This window comes from Python bivittatus, unplaced genomic scaffold, assembly GCF_059951505.1.
Source record: "Python bivittatus isolate LINGU-HERP-01145 unplaced genomic scaffold, Pbiv_v1 ctg000780_np1212, whole genome shotgun sequence".
Taxonomy (NCBI): Eukaryota; Metazoa; Chordata; class Lepidosauria; order Squamata; family Pythonidae; genus Python; species Python bivittatus.
Window position 1 is genome coordinate 4,401,164 of NW_028277108.1, and position 15,029 is coordinate 4,416,192.

Genomic DNA, 15,029 nt, shown 5'->3' on the forward strand with positions numbered 1-15,029 from the left:
TCAATAGTAACATATTTCCAGCAAAATTATACATTATACAAAGTAACAGTAGGCACCCAGTCTTCAGAACAGTTACTTAAGGTGATGGTTGAATGCTGCCAGAAGGTTCTGATAAGATAGGCTCAATTTAATGTAATGGATTCCACATCTGGAAACATACTTTGCAGTTATCCTATTACAAGAGAACAATTACAGCTAAAAGAAAATACTGTTTTCCAACAATTATTTGGGTGATGAGAGAGGAAGTATGAGAAGATGAAGTTTGACTAAAAATCTAATGGAACAGTTTTCAAAATGGGAAGGGGAAATGTAGTAGTCCTACTTTCCACATGACAAAAACTCATGGTATTATGCTAGAAATAGATTTGACTTATAACAAAGGCACATGCTTTCATTTGTTGTAACTGCTTCCCATTGTTTAATAATAACATCAAATTTAAAAGGTTATATTGCTTAATATTTTAAACCATTACAGGTATCCCTGCTTGCCATTAGCTCTGTGGCTCTCACCATCAAGGTCCTTTTTCACCACTTAATTTATTTGAATTATTTCTACCCTCCCTTTCTGACTGTTCAAGTCCCTAACTATTGTTTGTCATCCCAATGAACACTATGCTTCTAGTTCGAAAATGTCACACGGCCTTTATTTATTATTTTGTTCCTAGTAATGCTTGCCACTGAGCAGAACACCCACCATTTCTTTACTGAATGCTAACCATTGGGTGGGAGACAAAAGCTTGTTTTATCCTCTTTGCAGAACAATGAGTCCTGGTGGGCTCTCTGCAGTAATATATATATATTAAATAATTAAGTAATTAAAGTGATAAGGCTGCCCAACTCTATAACAATTCTAGGTGGTGTACAGTAGAAAACTCCAATAAAATAGAGATGACATACAAATGGGAAACTTCAAACATCCAGAAATAATAAACATTCTAACCAAAAGAAATACAAAGGACCTGCCACTCACTCAAGCCAAAATTTTCAAGGCTTTTTAAAACATGGTCAAGTTGGGGGTTGAATAAATCTTCTGGGGGGCAGCAAGGAATGGTGTTCCAAAGGGCAGGTGCTGTGACAGAGAATGTACCTTCTTTATTACAGAATTACAGAATACAAATCTGTATTACAGATACATATGCAAATGGCTTAGCTTGTTGGGGCAAACTCCTGATTTACACCGATTTCTCCAACAATTGAATGATTTTGCAGAACATGCGCTTGGGAGCATTGAGTCCCCAGATGAAATCCCAGTGATTCCAGTCTGACCAATAGCCATGGTAAACCAGGTTAACAATATGAGGAAGTAAGAGCTTTATGTCTTTTGGGTCTGCAATTCTATCATTCCCACCAGACCACACTGCAGTTGGTACCGCCATGTTTTTTATCTGATATGAAGGAGGAACTCTCTAGAAAGCAAAAGCAAGAGAATCATAACATTGATAATTATAATAAAATGTTGAAACTGAGTCACAGTCACAGCCTTCCTGGAAACAGTTACATTTTTCATATGGACTGGATGTTAATTGTCATTTAGATCAGGGTTCCTCAGCCTTGGCAACTTTAAGACGGGTGGACTTCAACTCCCAGAATTCCCCAGCCAGCCTTGCTGGCTGGGGAATTCTGGGAGTTGAAGTCCATCCGTCTTAAAGTTGCCAAGGTTGAGGAACCCTGATTTAGATGGTATGATGGGGAGGAGAGGAAGAAAGAGGAAGAAGATGAGACTGAAAACAGTTATTTCCATTTACAGTTTCATTGTTATTTTCATTGCTCTTTCATTGTGATTTCTCATGCCCAGTGAAGGAATTCATAGTATCTTCTTGAAAATTTCACCCTTCTTAAAAAACCATGATAGTATCACAGCTGGTTATATGCACGGATAGCTGTGTGTATATTCCCTTTAATAAAAATATAGGAATGGACACAGTGGAAATTCCCTAGGAAGGAAAAGGTAGAACAAGCCATTTTCACATCCAATAAATTTACCTAATCAAAGTATCTTTTAAAAAAGATTGGGTATAACCATGTCAAAGTTAAAAACTGTAGCCATGTTTAACTCTCCCATTAAAGGTATATGAGTTTTTATTTAACATATTTTGGGGATTTTGTCCAAAGATTCTTGATATAATATTCTAATTATTTTAAACCATTGTATTTATTTTCCAAAACCATTCTCTCTTACCTGGTTATACATCATCTGGTTTTCATTCCCATAATCAAAATATCGGAACAATCCTGTATCTTGTATCTATCAAAAACATCAGACAAAGCATTAGATATTATATATGTCACCACTTCTGTGATTATGATCACAGCAAATTCAAAGAATGGGAACTAAACAGGACAAAACAAATCAGTTGGGAGTGAGAGAACGACAGTAATATATATTTTAATATCAGGGATGGGATCAAAAGAATTGCTATTCCTCACTTGTGATCTAAGAAACATCATGGAAGAAGGGAAATGTGCTTCATGTAAAACAATAAAATGGTTTGTTGAAATCAAGAGAAGCTGTTGAGCAGTTTAAGGACTATCTCCATCTTTTTATTTTTATATATATATAAATAAATAATAAATATACATCTAGAAGAATAAGAGATTGGATTAGGCAGCCTAGACAATCCTGGAAATTACTGCTATCCGCATCAGAGTAAATGTCAAGTCTCAGGAGACCTTAATGGAAACTGTTAAATGGCATACAATTTAACTGAACTCATTAAAGACATTCTACCTGTTTCCAGTGTAAGATGTTTTTAACTGATGTTGCATCTGGAAAGTAAGTCACGTATACATCCATTCGGCTCTGTAGAGATTTGAAAAGTCAGTGGATTTAAAAAAAAAAAAACTTAAAGGAAACATTTACTTAAAAGCAAAACAATTCTATGCTCTTCTATGTGTTAAATGTTCACATCTGAGTAATGTAAGGCAGCATCACTGATTACAATACATTTTTCTTGCATTTGCTCATTTTTGAAAGAAGAAGTAAAATCACACTTTTAGCAGAGCAAAGCAATAGGTGTTGCTGTCACCTGAGAAATCACTACAGGTAATCCTCGGATTATGATAACAATTGGGACCGGGAACTCCATCGCTAAGCAATGTGATCATAAAGCATGATGTCACATGACTACATCGCTTAGTGACAGCAATTCTGGCAGTCCTGGTTGCCATAATTAAACGAGGACCACGAGGGTCATTAAGCAAGGACCACATGTGATTCCGATTTCCAACTTCCTGCTGCTTCCCCACTCACTTTGCTTGCAGGAAACTGGCAGGGAACATTGGAAATCATGATCACATGATTGCAGGGGTGGCCAGAACTCCAAGAAGGTACTGTAAGTCCTGCTCATTCAGTGCCATTGTAACTTTGAATGGCGGCTGAACAAATGGTCATAACTCAAGGAGTACCTGTATTAGGAATACTGGAGAAAGGTAAGACATAGGCGGATTTTTTTTTTATTAAATAGATTAAGTAACTCTTTCAGTCACTGTTCAGCTTAAAACAACATACTGTATGACAAAATCCAGACTTGCAACTGTAACATATTTAAATATAACTAAAAGAATGCAGCTGGTTTCAACATTTAGAGACTCTGCTCACCCAATTATGTTTTCTAGTCAAACTAATTGACAATTAGCAGACTCAAATCAACTTCCATTATGCTCATGCAATACAGTGAGCTGGCATTTAAAGGCAGGAGATCCTTCCATTTTATCAAATGTTTATCTGGTTTTGATCTCTCTCTCTCTCTCTTTTTAACTTCCCGTTTAAATAAGTACATTCTACAAGTAGATACCTTCTCCCTGTAAACATAGATATGAAAAAAAATCTTCTTTTCTAAAATCTTAAATGCTTCTTGGACTTCCAGGGGAGGCATGACAAATTAAACATGTCTCTGAAAGAGCAGAGATGTCGCCCACAGCAAAGACGGAAGAACCAGCGAGTAGACCAGTTCTTCGGAACCCCTCTGGACAAGGAGTGGATGGGAGATTACCCACATGTGCTGTGGACGGCTGCTCCTCTTGAAGGGACCTTAGGACAGCAGTCTCCCATGGGTTTGTGCACTGGGAGACAAAAGGATTAGCCATCGTGCTCCCAACCATGGTGGGGCCTTTTAAAGGACACTAGTTTGCTAACCTCACTTTCTAATCACTTTCAGAAACTGTTTATTTAACGACCCTAAGGCTATTAGAGATCTTTGGAACGACAAGTTTGAAAAGCCGCCTAGTGAGTTTACCTTCCTTCTTGAACAAAAGAAAAATTAACCATAAATTAAAGAACTTAAAGAACTGGAAATAAACAGCAAAGGCTAGATAAGATCTAGATCTAAGAACATTATAAACAAATTAAGGTTTCAGACAAATTTGGAATATTGAAACTGAGATTTTGGAAGTAATTAAACAAAATAAGCAGCTTTTTGTAGGAACTAAATTGCTTTATCTATCATAAGTCATAATAGAGATCTGAGACTTTATGATTTCAGAAATTGGTTGCTAGAGGGGACAAAAGATTCCAGGCAGAAAAGGAAAAGGAAAAAAAAAGTGTAAACTTGCCTTTGGTTTTAGGTTAGTAGGGGGATTTATAATATGACACAAAATGCTATCACATTTGAAATACTTCAAGAGATTTTTGAAGAATGGGGCTAGAAATTAGTAGCTACAATGTCAGCAATGTCAGCAATGATGTCTGCTTCCATGGATAGACTATGTCCAAAAGATGTTAATGAAGGAATGACAGATGTGAAACAAATTTTACCTGATGCAAAAATAGTTGAACCAGAAATATTAGATTAAAAAAAAAAGTGTGAATTACAAGATACAGAAGGCAGCTAAAGTGGAAATATAAATGAAAAGCCAAGAGAATGACCCCAATAAGGACTTTTTACTGGATACACAAAAAAAGTTGGTTAAAGCTTTGAAAATCAAAGTGGAATCCCAAATTATAAACCAAGAGAATGACCTGGATAATGACTTTTTCCTGAATTTACAAAAGAGGTTGGTTAAAGCCTCGAAGAAGCCTTTGGGATGGGAAAAAGAAAATTTGAAGAGAGACCAAATCCTACAACAGCATCTGAATGAATTAAAAATCAAGACTGTCAGAAGTAAAAGGAAGGAATATAAAGTTGACCAACATTACATGTTTCTATAAAGCTCTGGTAACCCTTTACAGACTTTTTGCCCACACCAGGACTGAAAAGTTGATGATTTGTGGATTTGCATATAGATAATGGATGGGTTATGGGAAGAAGAGATATTTGCTTGTAACTATAGGGGATGAAGAGTTATCAAATTTGTTTATACCTGTGATAAAGATCAGAAGTCACTTTTTTATATATTTCTTTTCTTTTTCTATATCTTACTTTTTTTTCTTTCTTTGCACTTTTTATTCTTTCTATTCTTTCTTCTTTCTTTGAGTTTAATTTGTATTTGCTTTTACTGCTGTAATTAAAATGTTAAAAAAAAAAGTTTAAAAAATATTAAATGCTCCTTAAATGCCCCTGAAATGACGATTTATGCAATGTTCCCAGTACAGGGACAGGTCCTCTGTTACTTGAAAATTATATATCTCTTATTCATAACCTCCAGAATTGGGTTGCCAAGCAGATGGAGAATTTCTAGCCAGAACTACAGATGAGAAAGATGCTTTGACCAGGAGCGAGGAGCTGCTAAAAGAGTTCTCATTAGCTCTTACAAATTCTACCAACAAGAACTTGCACAAGCATCAACATCTAAGTTACTAGAATGGGAGGAAAACCAGTATAAAATTTGCTTCTGAAAATTAAGAAAAAGGCCTCAGTAAAACATTAACAACATTTATCTATTGCAGCTCAATAGGATAAAAACCCCTCTCTATTCTGGCACATATAAAATCACATTCCCATGGGGTTTGGGAAGCTCACTTTAGAACTATGCGAATCTCAACCAAAGGACCTCTTTGTCTCACACCCAACAGGGAAACTCCTCCAGACTATCCACCAGTTTTGGTGTCTGAAGTAAAAAAGTATATCAATACCCATCAGCTAGGTAAGGGTCCAGGTTGTGATCCACCTTACTTGAAACACTAAGAGCTAGACTGAAATAGTTTCAGCTTTAAAATTAACCCCATTTATTTGTTGCTTTCCAAGGGCCACACACTGTCTGAAAGTTGATATATAGTACATGAGTAAATCAAGAATACAGCATTCTAGAATTCCAGCTGCTGTTTTCATTTACCAGAAATATTTCATTTAGAACTCTGCTAAAAGACTTTATCAGACACATCATGGACTCTGCTGGTTTCTTCATACATGACCGTTTCCTAGCTAAATGCATGCATAGGGAAATGTTTATAAAATGCACAGTACAATCCAATACCATGTTTCCAGTCGGACTTCAGTATTATTGTTATTTTATCTTTGTGCTTCATGGGGCTAGATCACTCTCAAGAACATATAACTGGGGCGGGGGGGGGGGGGCGAGGATTCCCATAGTTATCATGTCTTTGTTCTCCGTGATGCTTCCTCCAGTGAAGTCAGAAAAAAAGAGAAGAACAATAGTTATTCAACCTAATTTTCCATAGATCTGAGAATCCAGTACAATGCTAAATCCTGGCTGTTGTAAACTGATGTGGTCTTTAACTGAAACATCTCACTTTACAGCCATTTCAGCCAGGAGTTGCAAAGGCTGGGCTAGTTAGCTAAAATAGCACCATACTGTAGTAATGTGAGAAACCGGGAAAGTTAATCCTACTGGAAATTAAGCAGCTTTAAAAGAATGAGGGATTGAGTCAGATTGCAGGGGTTCCAGAATGGTCTATTCTGAGCTTCCCATCTTTCTTTTCACTGTACCCTAAATACTGAAGTTACTTTGGCGATTATATTTTATAGACCAGCTTTATTGATAGAATGAAATCTATGATCTATCTGATTAATGTGAATCCAGATCCATGGATGGATGGGCTCCTCTGTTTGTGGGGCCTAGAGAAATTACTCCTGTTGCCCTTGCTAAAATACTCTCATTTTTTTAAAGGTGTAACATTTGAAAAGGGGCGGGGGAGCAAAGAGGTACAAGGAAATATATTTTTTCAGATTGATGTTTCCACTCTTTGAAAGCTTATTTTTTGCCTTGATGATGATACCATTGTGAAATTTAGAGAAACACAACAAATACAACATTCCAAGAAATGTATTTCACAGGAAGACTTACATACCATGTTTAGATTTGTTGCATTGAATCCACCAGAAGTGAACATGAGCTGTGCACATAATTTATGCATAAATGCATTTGTGCATAATTTGTTCATGAAGTCTTTCACAGGCTTGCGGATTAATACAAAGTCTTTGGCATCGAACATTTGCTGTAGAAATAAAAAATCAATTAACTATATCAAATAATGATGATGACAATGATGACTGCTGTTTAAGGCATGCTAAGCTTATCTGATTCCTACTGAGTTTTCAGTCAGCAACATTTGACTTATGCAAGAATTATTCTGACTGTGTTATTGCAGCAGTTCTGCTATTGCAACATGTAATTGCAAACAAAATAGTTTAGTGTGGCGGTTAAAGCCCTGGGAGTAGCAGAGCTGAGCTCCAGCTCTCCTTGAAGCATGAAATCACCCCAGGGTGAGGGCTGGGCTGAGTTACTCTCTCTCAGCCATAGACTGAAAAGCTGAAAAGCATCCTGGAAGAAGGAAGATTTCCTCCCTTCTCTTCCTCCCTCCCTCCCTCCCTTCTCTTATACTCCTGTGGAACTCTGAGCTGTTTCAGATTCTGCCCACCCCAAAAGAGACAGGCTTCATCCACTTGAGCAGGATTGGAACTGCTCAGGTAATCCAATTTTTAAAAATCCAATACCTTAGAAAAAGTAATATTTATTGAAGAAAGTTAGAAAGCCATAACCAGAAGAATTTGAGCAACTGGAGTGATTCAAAAGCCAGCATAATTTATACAGAGACAAGGTTCCAACTTTGTAGCATTTCTTTTTCCTTCCTACCTTACATAAAGGACTACACAGCTTCAGATTTTGAGCAGGCTGGCTGGTTTCCATTTAGCCTTTTTGCAACGCTCAGAATTGTTCTTATCTTGTTTTTTTATTGACAGTGTGAGTAAAACCCCACACAAAGGAAGATTCGACCAAACAAACCTTGTCTGCCTCCTTGGTAATATTCTTAGTAAATTTAAGGCAACCCTCCTATTTCAAATGTATCTGATTTAGGGGGAAAGTCTACTTTTCCTTTCAGCCTTTATTATCTTTACTCTGTAGAGAATAAATTGACAATATGCTGAAACAAATAGCAATCAAAACTTGTTAATTATATAGATTGTGTGGAGTGCTTTATTTGACTGTAGCTTTGTGGTGCTGTCAGTTGAACTAATGTATATGCAGAATTCATGAAATAAGAGCCTATATACAGTATATGCAGATACTGTATTCATATTTTTGTTTGTGCAGAATAATCTAATAAAAATGATAGGTGCCTACTCTAATTCTTACTGGTATGTGGCTGTTGGAATTGTAGTGCCAGCAATTGGGAACAGGTGCCTTAAATTGCTTTGTCACCTTACCTTTGTCACCTGTCACCTTCCGTCAGTCATAAAACAATAATGAGTACCTTGAATAAGTGTTGAGAAAGTGAGGACATCAATCTCAATGGAAGACTTGAGGCATGAGTAACGTAAACCACAGGAGCTAAGGCAAGGAACATTTTGATTTTTTGAGACAGTTCTGGCATGCCCGAAAATCCGATGAAGCCTAAGAGGAAAGTTGTTTTTTTTTTTTAAAAAAAGTGGCCGTTTAGTGCTAAATAGAATCTATGAGTAACTCATTGGCCTAATTTCATGTGGTGCTCTCTGAAAGTTGCAAGTTGCAATCCTCTTGCAAAAAAAGGTCTGATTCCAAGAAAGTGTGAAGAAAAATAAAGAGAAGGGAGTACCAGAAGAAAGAAAAAGGGGAAGGGAGGGAGGGAGAAAAGCCAGCATGGTCATATCATGGAGCTTAGAATATGCTATTTCTACGGAAATATGTGGCTCTGGTCAAAAATCAAGGGCTGTGCTTTCTTTTAGAACAATCTATTGAGGGATTCACTCCATGGTAATGGTGACTGGGACTGAAGTGCATGGTGGCCCAGGCATTCTCTTTCAGTTAACCCCCTTTCCTAGGCTTCCGTTTTAATTCTTCTTTCTTGACAATCTAACTGAACAGGTTGTTGTTAACCCTAGTCAACCATCTGAATGAGTCCCTCATAAATAGGTTTTGGAAGGTCCCCGTGGAATTGTGATGTAGGCTACCTGCCCCTTCAGCTTCAGACTGCCCTCCCTTGTCCTAAGTAGCACCAAGGGACAGAGAAACTGATTTTATTGTTTTTTCAGGCTATTTTTTAACATTATCAGATAAGATTGTACATGGAACTTCTGCTTCTTGTAGTAATATGCAGGAATGTTTACATCAGCACCAAAAGAGAGACAGAGGGAGACAGAGAAAGAGAGAAAAAAAGAGGGGGGGGGAAGGGTTTTCATTTTATCATACCAATAGTAGAGCCTTGAGAATAGCCAACATAGTACAATTGTTCCTGTTTAGTTTTCTTTAAAATAAAGTTTATTGTTGCTGGAAGATCATACATGGCCATTTCATGGAAACTGAAATGAAATATTGAAAACTGTAATTGTAAACAAACAAACAAACTACACTTATAGTGTTTCCAAGCATTTCAGTAGAAGCTGCCTTCTACCTCTAACTCTCGAAGCCAGCCCATGATTGACAGTATCCAAAGCTGCTGAGAGATTAAGGAGCAAAACCCCGGCCCAGCATTCCTGCAGGTCATCAACAAGCACGGTGAATGCCACCTCCATACTTAACCTCAACCTAAAACCTGATTCAAATGGGGCCAAATAATCTGCTTTCTCCAGGGTCCTCTGATGCTGAAGCCTAACCACCCTCTCTGCCACCTTCCCTAAAATGGGAAGACTGGAAACTGGATGATCCAGAATCACTGGATCCAGTGATCGCTTCTTGAAGAGAGGGCACATCACAGCCTCCTTCAGGGCTAATTGCATCACCCCTTCACTGAAAGAGCCTGACACCATCACATGAACCCAATCACAGGTCACCTCACAAGTAGCTTTTACACCCAGGAGGGACCTGGTTCTAACAAGCATGTGGCCAAGCTAACAGACTCCCTGTCCACTTCCTTGGGAGTCACAGGATCAAATTTGCTTCAGATAACCATACAAGACTTTGCCCCAGGCACTTCGGCTGGAACTGATCAATCGGATTCCAACTCCGAGTGACTTTATCTGCTAAGAATAGCAAGAATATTCCTTGCAGCAGCCCTGGAGATGATCCTTCAGCCCTAGCAAGATCCGGGTCACTCTAAATAGGGCCTTTGGGCACCTACTAGCGGACGCATTAAGGGCAAGAAAGAACATTTCACTTCCCCTATCACCATGACATAATCCCTAATATGGGTTCTTGCTTGTGCTTGGCTGGATTCACTCTTTGTTCTTCTTCAACAGAACTTCAGGCATCTTTTTGCACACTTAATTTCCTGGGGCTCCTCAGGAAGCCAATGAATACACTGGGATCAGCTCAGGAAGAGAGGCTGCACAGAGACAATTGGAGCTAAGGCCCCAGCCACAAGCTGCCAGCAGGGCCTCAGCAAATAGTCCCCCAGACCCTCAAGGAAAACCTCAAGCTCCTACTAGAACCCTGTTGGGTCCATCAGTCAAGCTCCTTAGCATGGACCCATGGACTTAGATCCAACCCTGTTGGGTCCATCAATCAAGCTCCTTAGCATCACCCCTGAAAACCATGCTTAGGTACATGTTATTCATATAGCTCTATATGGGAATAGAGTTTCAACCTGTGACTCAAACTACCTGAAATTCCAAAATTCCTCTTGATCCACTGAAAAAGTCTGGTGCCTCTGAGACCAGCTCGTTCCTCTGCTGTTTCCCAACCAAACGTCATAGCCTGCATCCGCAAATATGAAGCCAAGGCTGTTGCTGGCCATATTCTTTACCCAGTGACTGGCTTCTCCAAACAAGCCATGTTGCAAAAGGACAACAGGTTTTGGATCTGTAAGATTTGTGGTTTATATATATTTTTTAAAAAGATGTTACAGAGTAGAATTTTCAAGCCGTGGCAACAAAAACATTTTAAAGAAATATCTTTTACACTCTCCTTAAACATTCATAATATTGTAGTATTTGGAATTAAGAACTTTGTTATGTTTTGCTCACACATTATTGAATTCTAGACTACATTATATAACCAAGTATCCAAACTACCTGGATCTGACCATTGATTGTAGGAGAGGCTTATTATCTAATGTATCCATGAGGTTCATATAATAATACATTTTGGGATCCAGATGCTGACTCCCTTTTTAGCATGTTAAATCTTGAAAATGTACATATATCCTTCTGTCTTAGCATGGCTTTTAAAACTTTTATATCAGTTTAATAGATCCAAAATTGTCTTTGAGTTTTAAAAAACAGATACCTAAGACTGCAATGTTTTTTCTTCCCCAGGGAATTCTGTTTATTGTCAGATAATAGCCATCTTCTGTCAAGACTTCATACTCCTCATTTGGATATCCTTGGTGGGAAATCATTTGGCTCTGACAGAAGAAAAAAACAAATAACTCTTGAAAAAGATTGAAGTTATGTTTCTAAAGCTAAAATCAAGCACCAGCTGGTGGATCATGCACAACACTAAGTCCCTCTCTCTCTCTCTCTCTCTCTCTCTCTCTCTCTCGTGCACACACACACACACACACACACACAATGATGAAGGGATGGAAAAGACCAGACTCCATGAACAGATCTTGAGTTGGAATCACTGGGGAAGGAAGACTGCTGCTTTCTGTTAAAATTAGCAATGGAGAAATAGTGATCCTTACATCGTATGTAAATATGTGTGTGGATGTAGTGATAGTGGTGATACAATTTTTCCTTTAGAGGTAATCTTGATTACTAGGAATTCTGAGCAGTGTGATATCAATATTACATGAAAACTTCGCTCTTTAAAGAAGAATCTAATGCTGGGAAAGGTGGAAGGAAAGAGAAGAAGAGGATGACCAGCAGCAGGGTGGATGGACTCAGTTACAATGGTGATGGGTGCACTGTTGAAAGACCTGAAGGACCAGGTTAGGACAGATCATTATGGAGAAAATATGGTTGCTAAAAGTCAACAATGACTGAATGGTACATAATCGATCAATTGGTATCAATATGTCTGGAGGTTGGAAAAGAATAGTATTGATTTTGCTATAAGGGAAAGAACAAGTGGTCAATGTTGTCACTCAGAGGTTTGTTTCAGACCCCCTTCTACTTCATTATTTATAAAATATAGATCACGTAACTTACCACATTCATATAAGCCTCGGGGTTCATGACATGTTTTTGTCTGATAAAGTCTTCGGAGCCTGCCAATCCTTGTAGTAGGCATGCTATTACAATAAACTGCCACATTTTCTTTCTTTCTTTCTTTTTTTTCAAAGAGGAAAGAGAAACAGAAGAAATGAATCTAAAAAAAAAAAAAATCAGTACAGTTGACAAAATACTTGAATACATTCACTTGAATCCTGACTATAATTTTGAAGGCACTGAAGACGATGAATGATCATGAGCCTCTCTATCAGGACAGCAATGGCAGCAATGAGCTGCCACCATTCTTATCTTTCCATTTAACAACAGCTTTCTGAAAATACCTAGTAAGCTTAAACATCTCCCACACAATATTTTCCTAGCTGTCAAAACAACAAACAGCTTTGCTGAGAAATGACTAACATATAACTGATTTTCTCACAAAGCCTACCTTCCCTCACAAAATGAACCCTATCAGAAAAGTCAAATCAAATGTAGAAGAAATGAATATATTACCATCCAAAGTTGTCCTCCTGGGTTGTGAAGGGGAAAAATATTTGGTATAATACTTAGACCTTTGTAGATTAATATCTTCTTAGATGATACCAGCCTAGTCTGTTGCTAGATGTATCTCATGTCACATTTCACAACACAGTCATTTAAAACCAGTGTGGCATGGCATGAATACTGTGGGTGGTTTTTTTCAGATGTAGATGGTTAAGATACCACATTTGTGAAGGGCTTCATCGGCAACGCCCAGTTAATGTTGGGCTCGGTAAGAACAAAGAGAAAAGGACGGAGACAGTGCACGCATAAATGTAAAAAACAGAGTGTTGTGGTATTGCCCATACTTTATCTGGTCACTCACAAGGAACACATTGGGAAAAGTGAATAATCATTATGGAACTTTTTCGCTTTGTTTTGTTGTACCTCTTGTTGGACACTGAGAAACACATGCTTTAAATCAACATGATTTAAATTTTTAAATTAATTCATGAAGGTGCTCATCTTTTTGCCACAAAGATATAATGGTCACAGAAACAATCCAATCAAAATGTATAACAGCCATGGTTCATGTACCTCAATCTATGTCAAACAGTCTTCTTTGGATAGAACTAAGTTGTGTTTGCATAGAGGCCCACATGAGAATTTATCACTTGTAACCCTGGCTGAAGCAAATTTTCTGGGTTGAGTTCCTGTCTCAGTCTATCTCACTGATAAGCTTCTCTCATCTTGGATAAGTAATGTAGCCTTCTCAAGTTGTTCTCTTGTGGCCTTTCAGTCAAATCCCTGTTAATGCTTGAATCAGAGAAAGCTGTGTCAGAGGTCAAACAGACTTAGACTTGCAGAATAACAGATTGAAAGTTTCAGATTGTTGTTATGGGGGTGTCAGAACCTGCATCACCCAACTATTGTTGTTTTCCTTTGTATTGCATTCGATGGGAGTTGGATTGATTTGTTTCTGCCACTTGTAACTAAGGGGGGGGGGTTGCTGTTAAAGGTTGTAATAGGAGTAGTAACGGGAGGTGGGAAGGAGCTTAACCATATATGGGCAATTTAGACTGGCCTGATTGCCAGCAAGGCAGCTGGGACCCAAAGAGCCAGGAAGGAGCAGGAAAGAGGTCACCTCCAGGTGGAGAAGAATCGAGACACCAGGCAATAAGAGGAGGGGGGATAAATAGAGGGAAGTTTACCCAAGGCTTTAGTTTTAGCAATGTTCTGTTTGCAAGCTACATGTACCCCATAATAAAGAAGTATTTTTCTGAACCAAGCCTGGTTGCGTGAGAATGCTTCTGAATTGGGTTTTGGACATTGTGGACTTGACAGGGGGCCTCTGTTGTAGACTTTCCACTGTTTCTAATTATTTTTCCTACCTTCTCCCCATCTCATATAGAACAAAATTTATACTAGTGAGGTTTAATGCCATATCTTCAGAGACATTAGAGTGGAGATTCAGCAACATCCCACATTCAGAACAACTTGTCCATTGTCAGGCAAGGCCATCAACAGTTTTGCACCTTGCTGTGTTGCCCTTTTTACCACACTTGACATACTGAATTAATGTTTCTCCTCCTTACTAAATGAAGGTTGGCCCGAAATGGACGTTGTGTTCTTTCCATTAGCAGATCGAACTACTGAGATTTCTATGAAGGTTGCTAAATTCTGGGTTTATATCTATTCCATATTCTCAACATGTCACTTCTAATACAATGATTTTCAAAAGCTGCATTAACCTTATCTTTATTGTACCATAGAAAAACATGCCATCTAAAACTCAGATCATATCCTTCTAATTCTCAAATTCCCTTATTTCTCAGCAAAACCCACTCTTTCATCAAGACTAAGCAGCAAGCTTCAAAATACAATTTCAAATCAGGCAAAATTGTCCTCGTTCCTTTGCATCTTGGAGCATTTTATATTTAACCCTTGGGTTTTTCCCTTGCCATACAAACCTAGATATATCTTTCTGCCATTGCTTAAATGGTACATCAAAATGTCAGATAGGTATTGTTTGAAACATAAACATCGTTCTAGGCAATACATTCATTTTTATCACAGAAATTATCCCCAACAATGATAATTGTAATCCCTTCCATCTTAGCATATCCTTCCTAATTTCATTCCATGTCTTTAATATAATTGTTCTGAAATAACATACATTTCATATTAGTCATAGTAATACCC

At 38.0% G+C, this 15,029-nt stretch overlaps 1 protein-coding gene across 1 annotated transcript; it reads right to left on the reverse strand.

Annotated features, from left to right (window-relative positions):
• Positions 1–1,172: 1,172 nt before the first annotated feature.
• Positions 1,173–12,449, reverse strand: LOC103060824 (lysosomal acid lipase/cholesteryl ester hydrolase-like). Its single transcript, XM_025175040.2, has 9 exons — positions 12,345–12,449; positions 11,479–11,596; positions 10,854–11,052; positions 9,505–9,614; positions 8,591–8,730; positions 7,187–7,333; positions 2,729–2,800; positions 2,180–2,245; positions 1,173–1,406 (listed from the first exon to the last, which is right to left on the reverse strand). The coding sequence occupies exons 1-9, from the start codon at positions 12,447–12,449 to the stop codon at positions 1,173–1,175; spliced, it is 1,191 nt and encodes a 396-aa protein (XP_025030808.2).
• Positions 12,450–15,029: the final 2,580 nt, after the last annotated feature.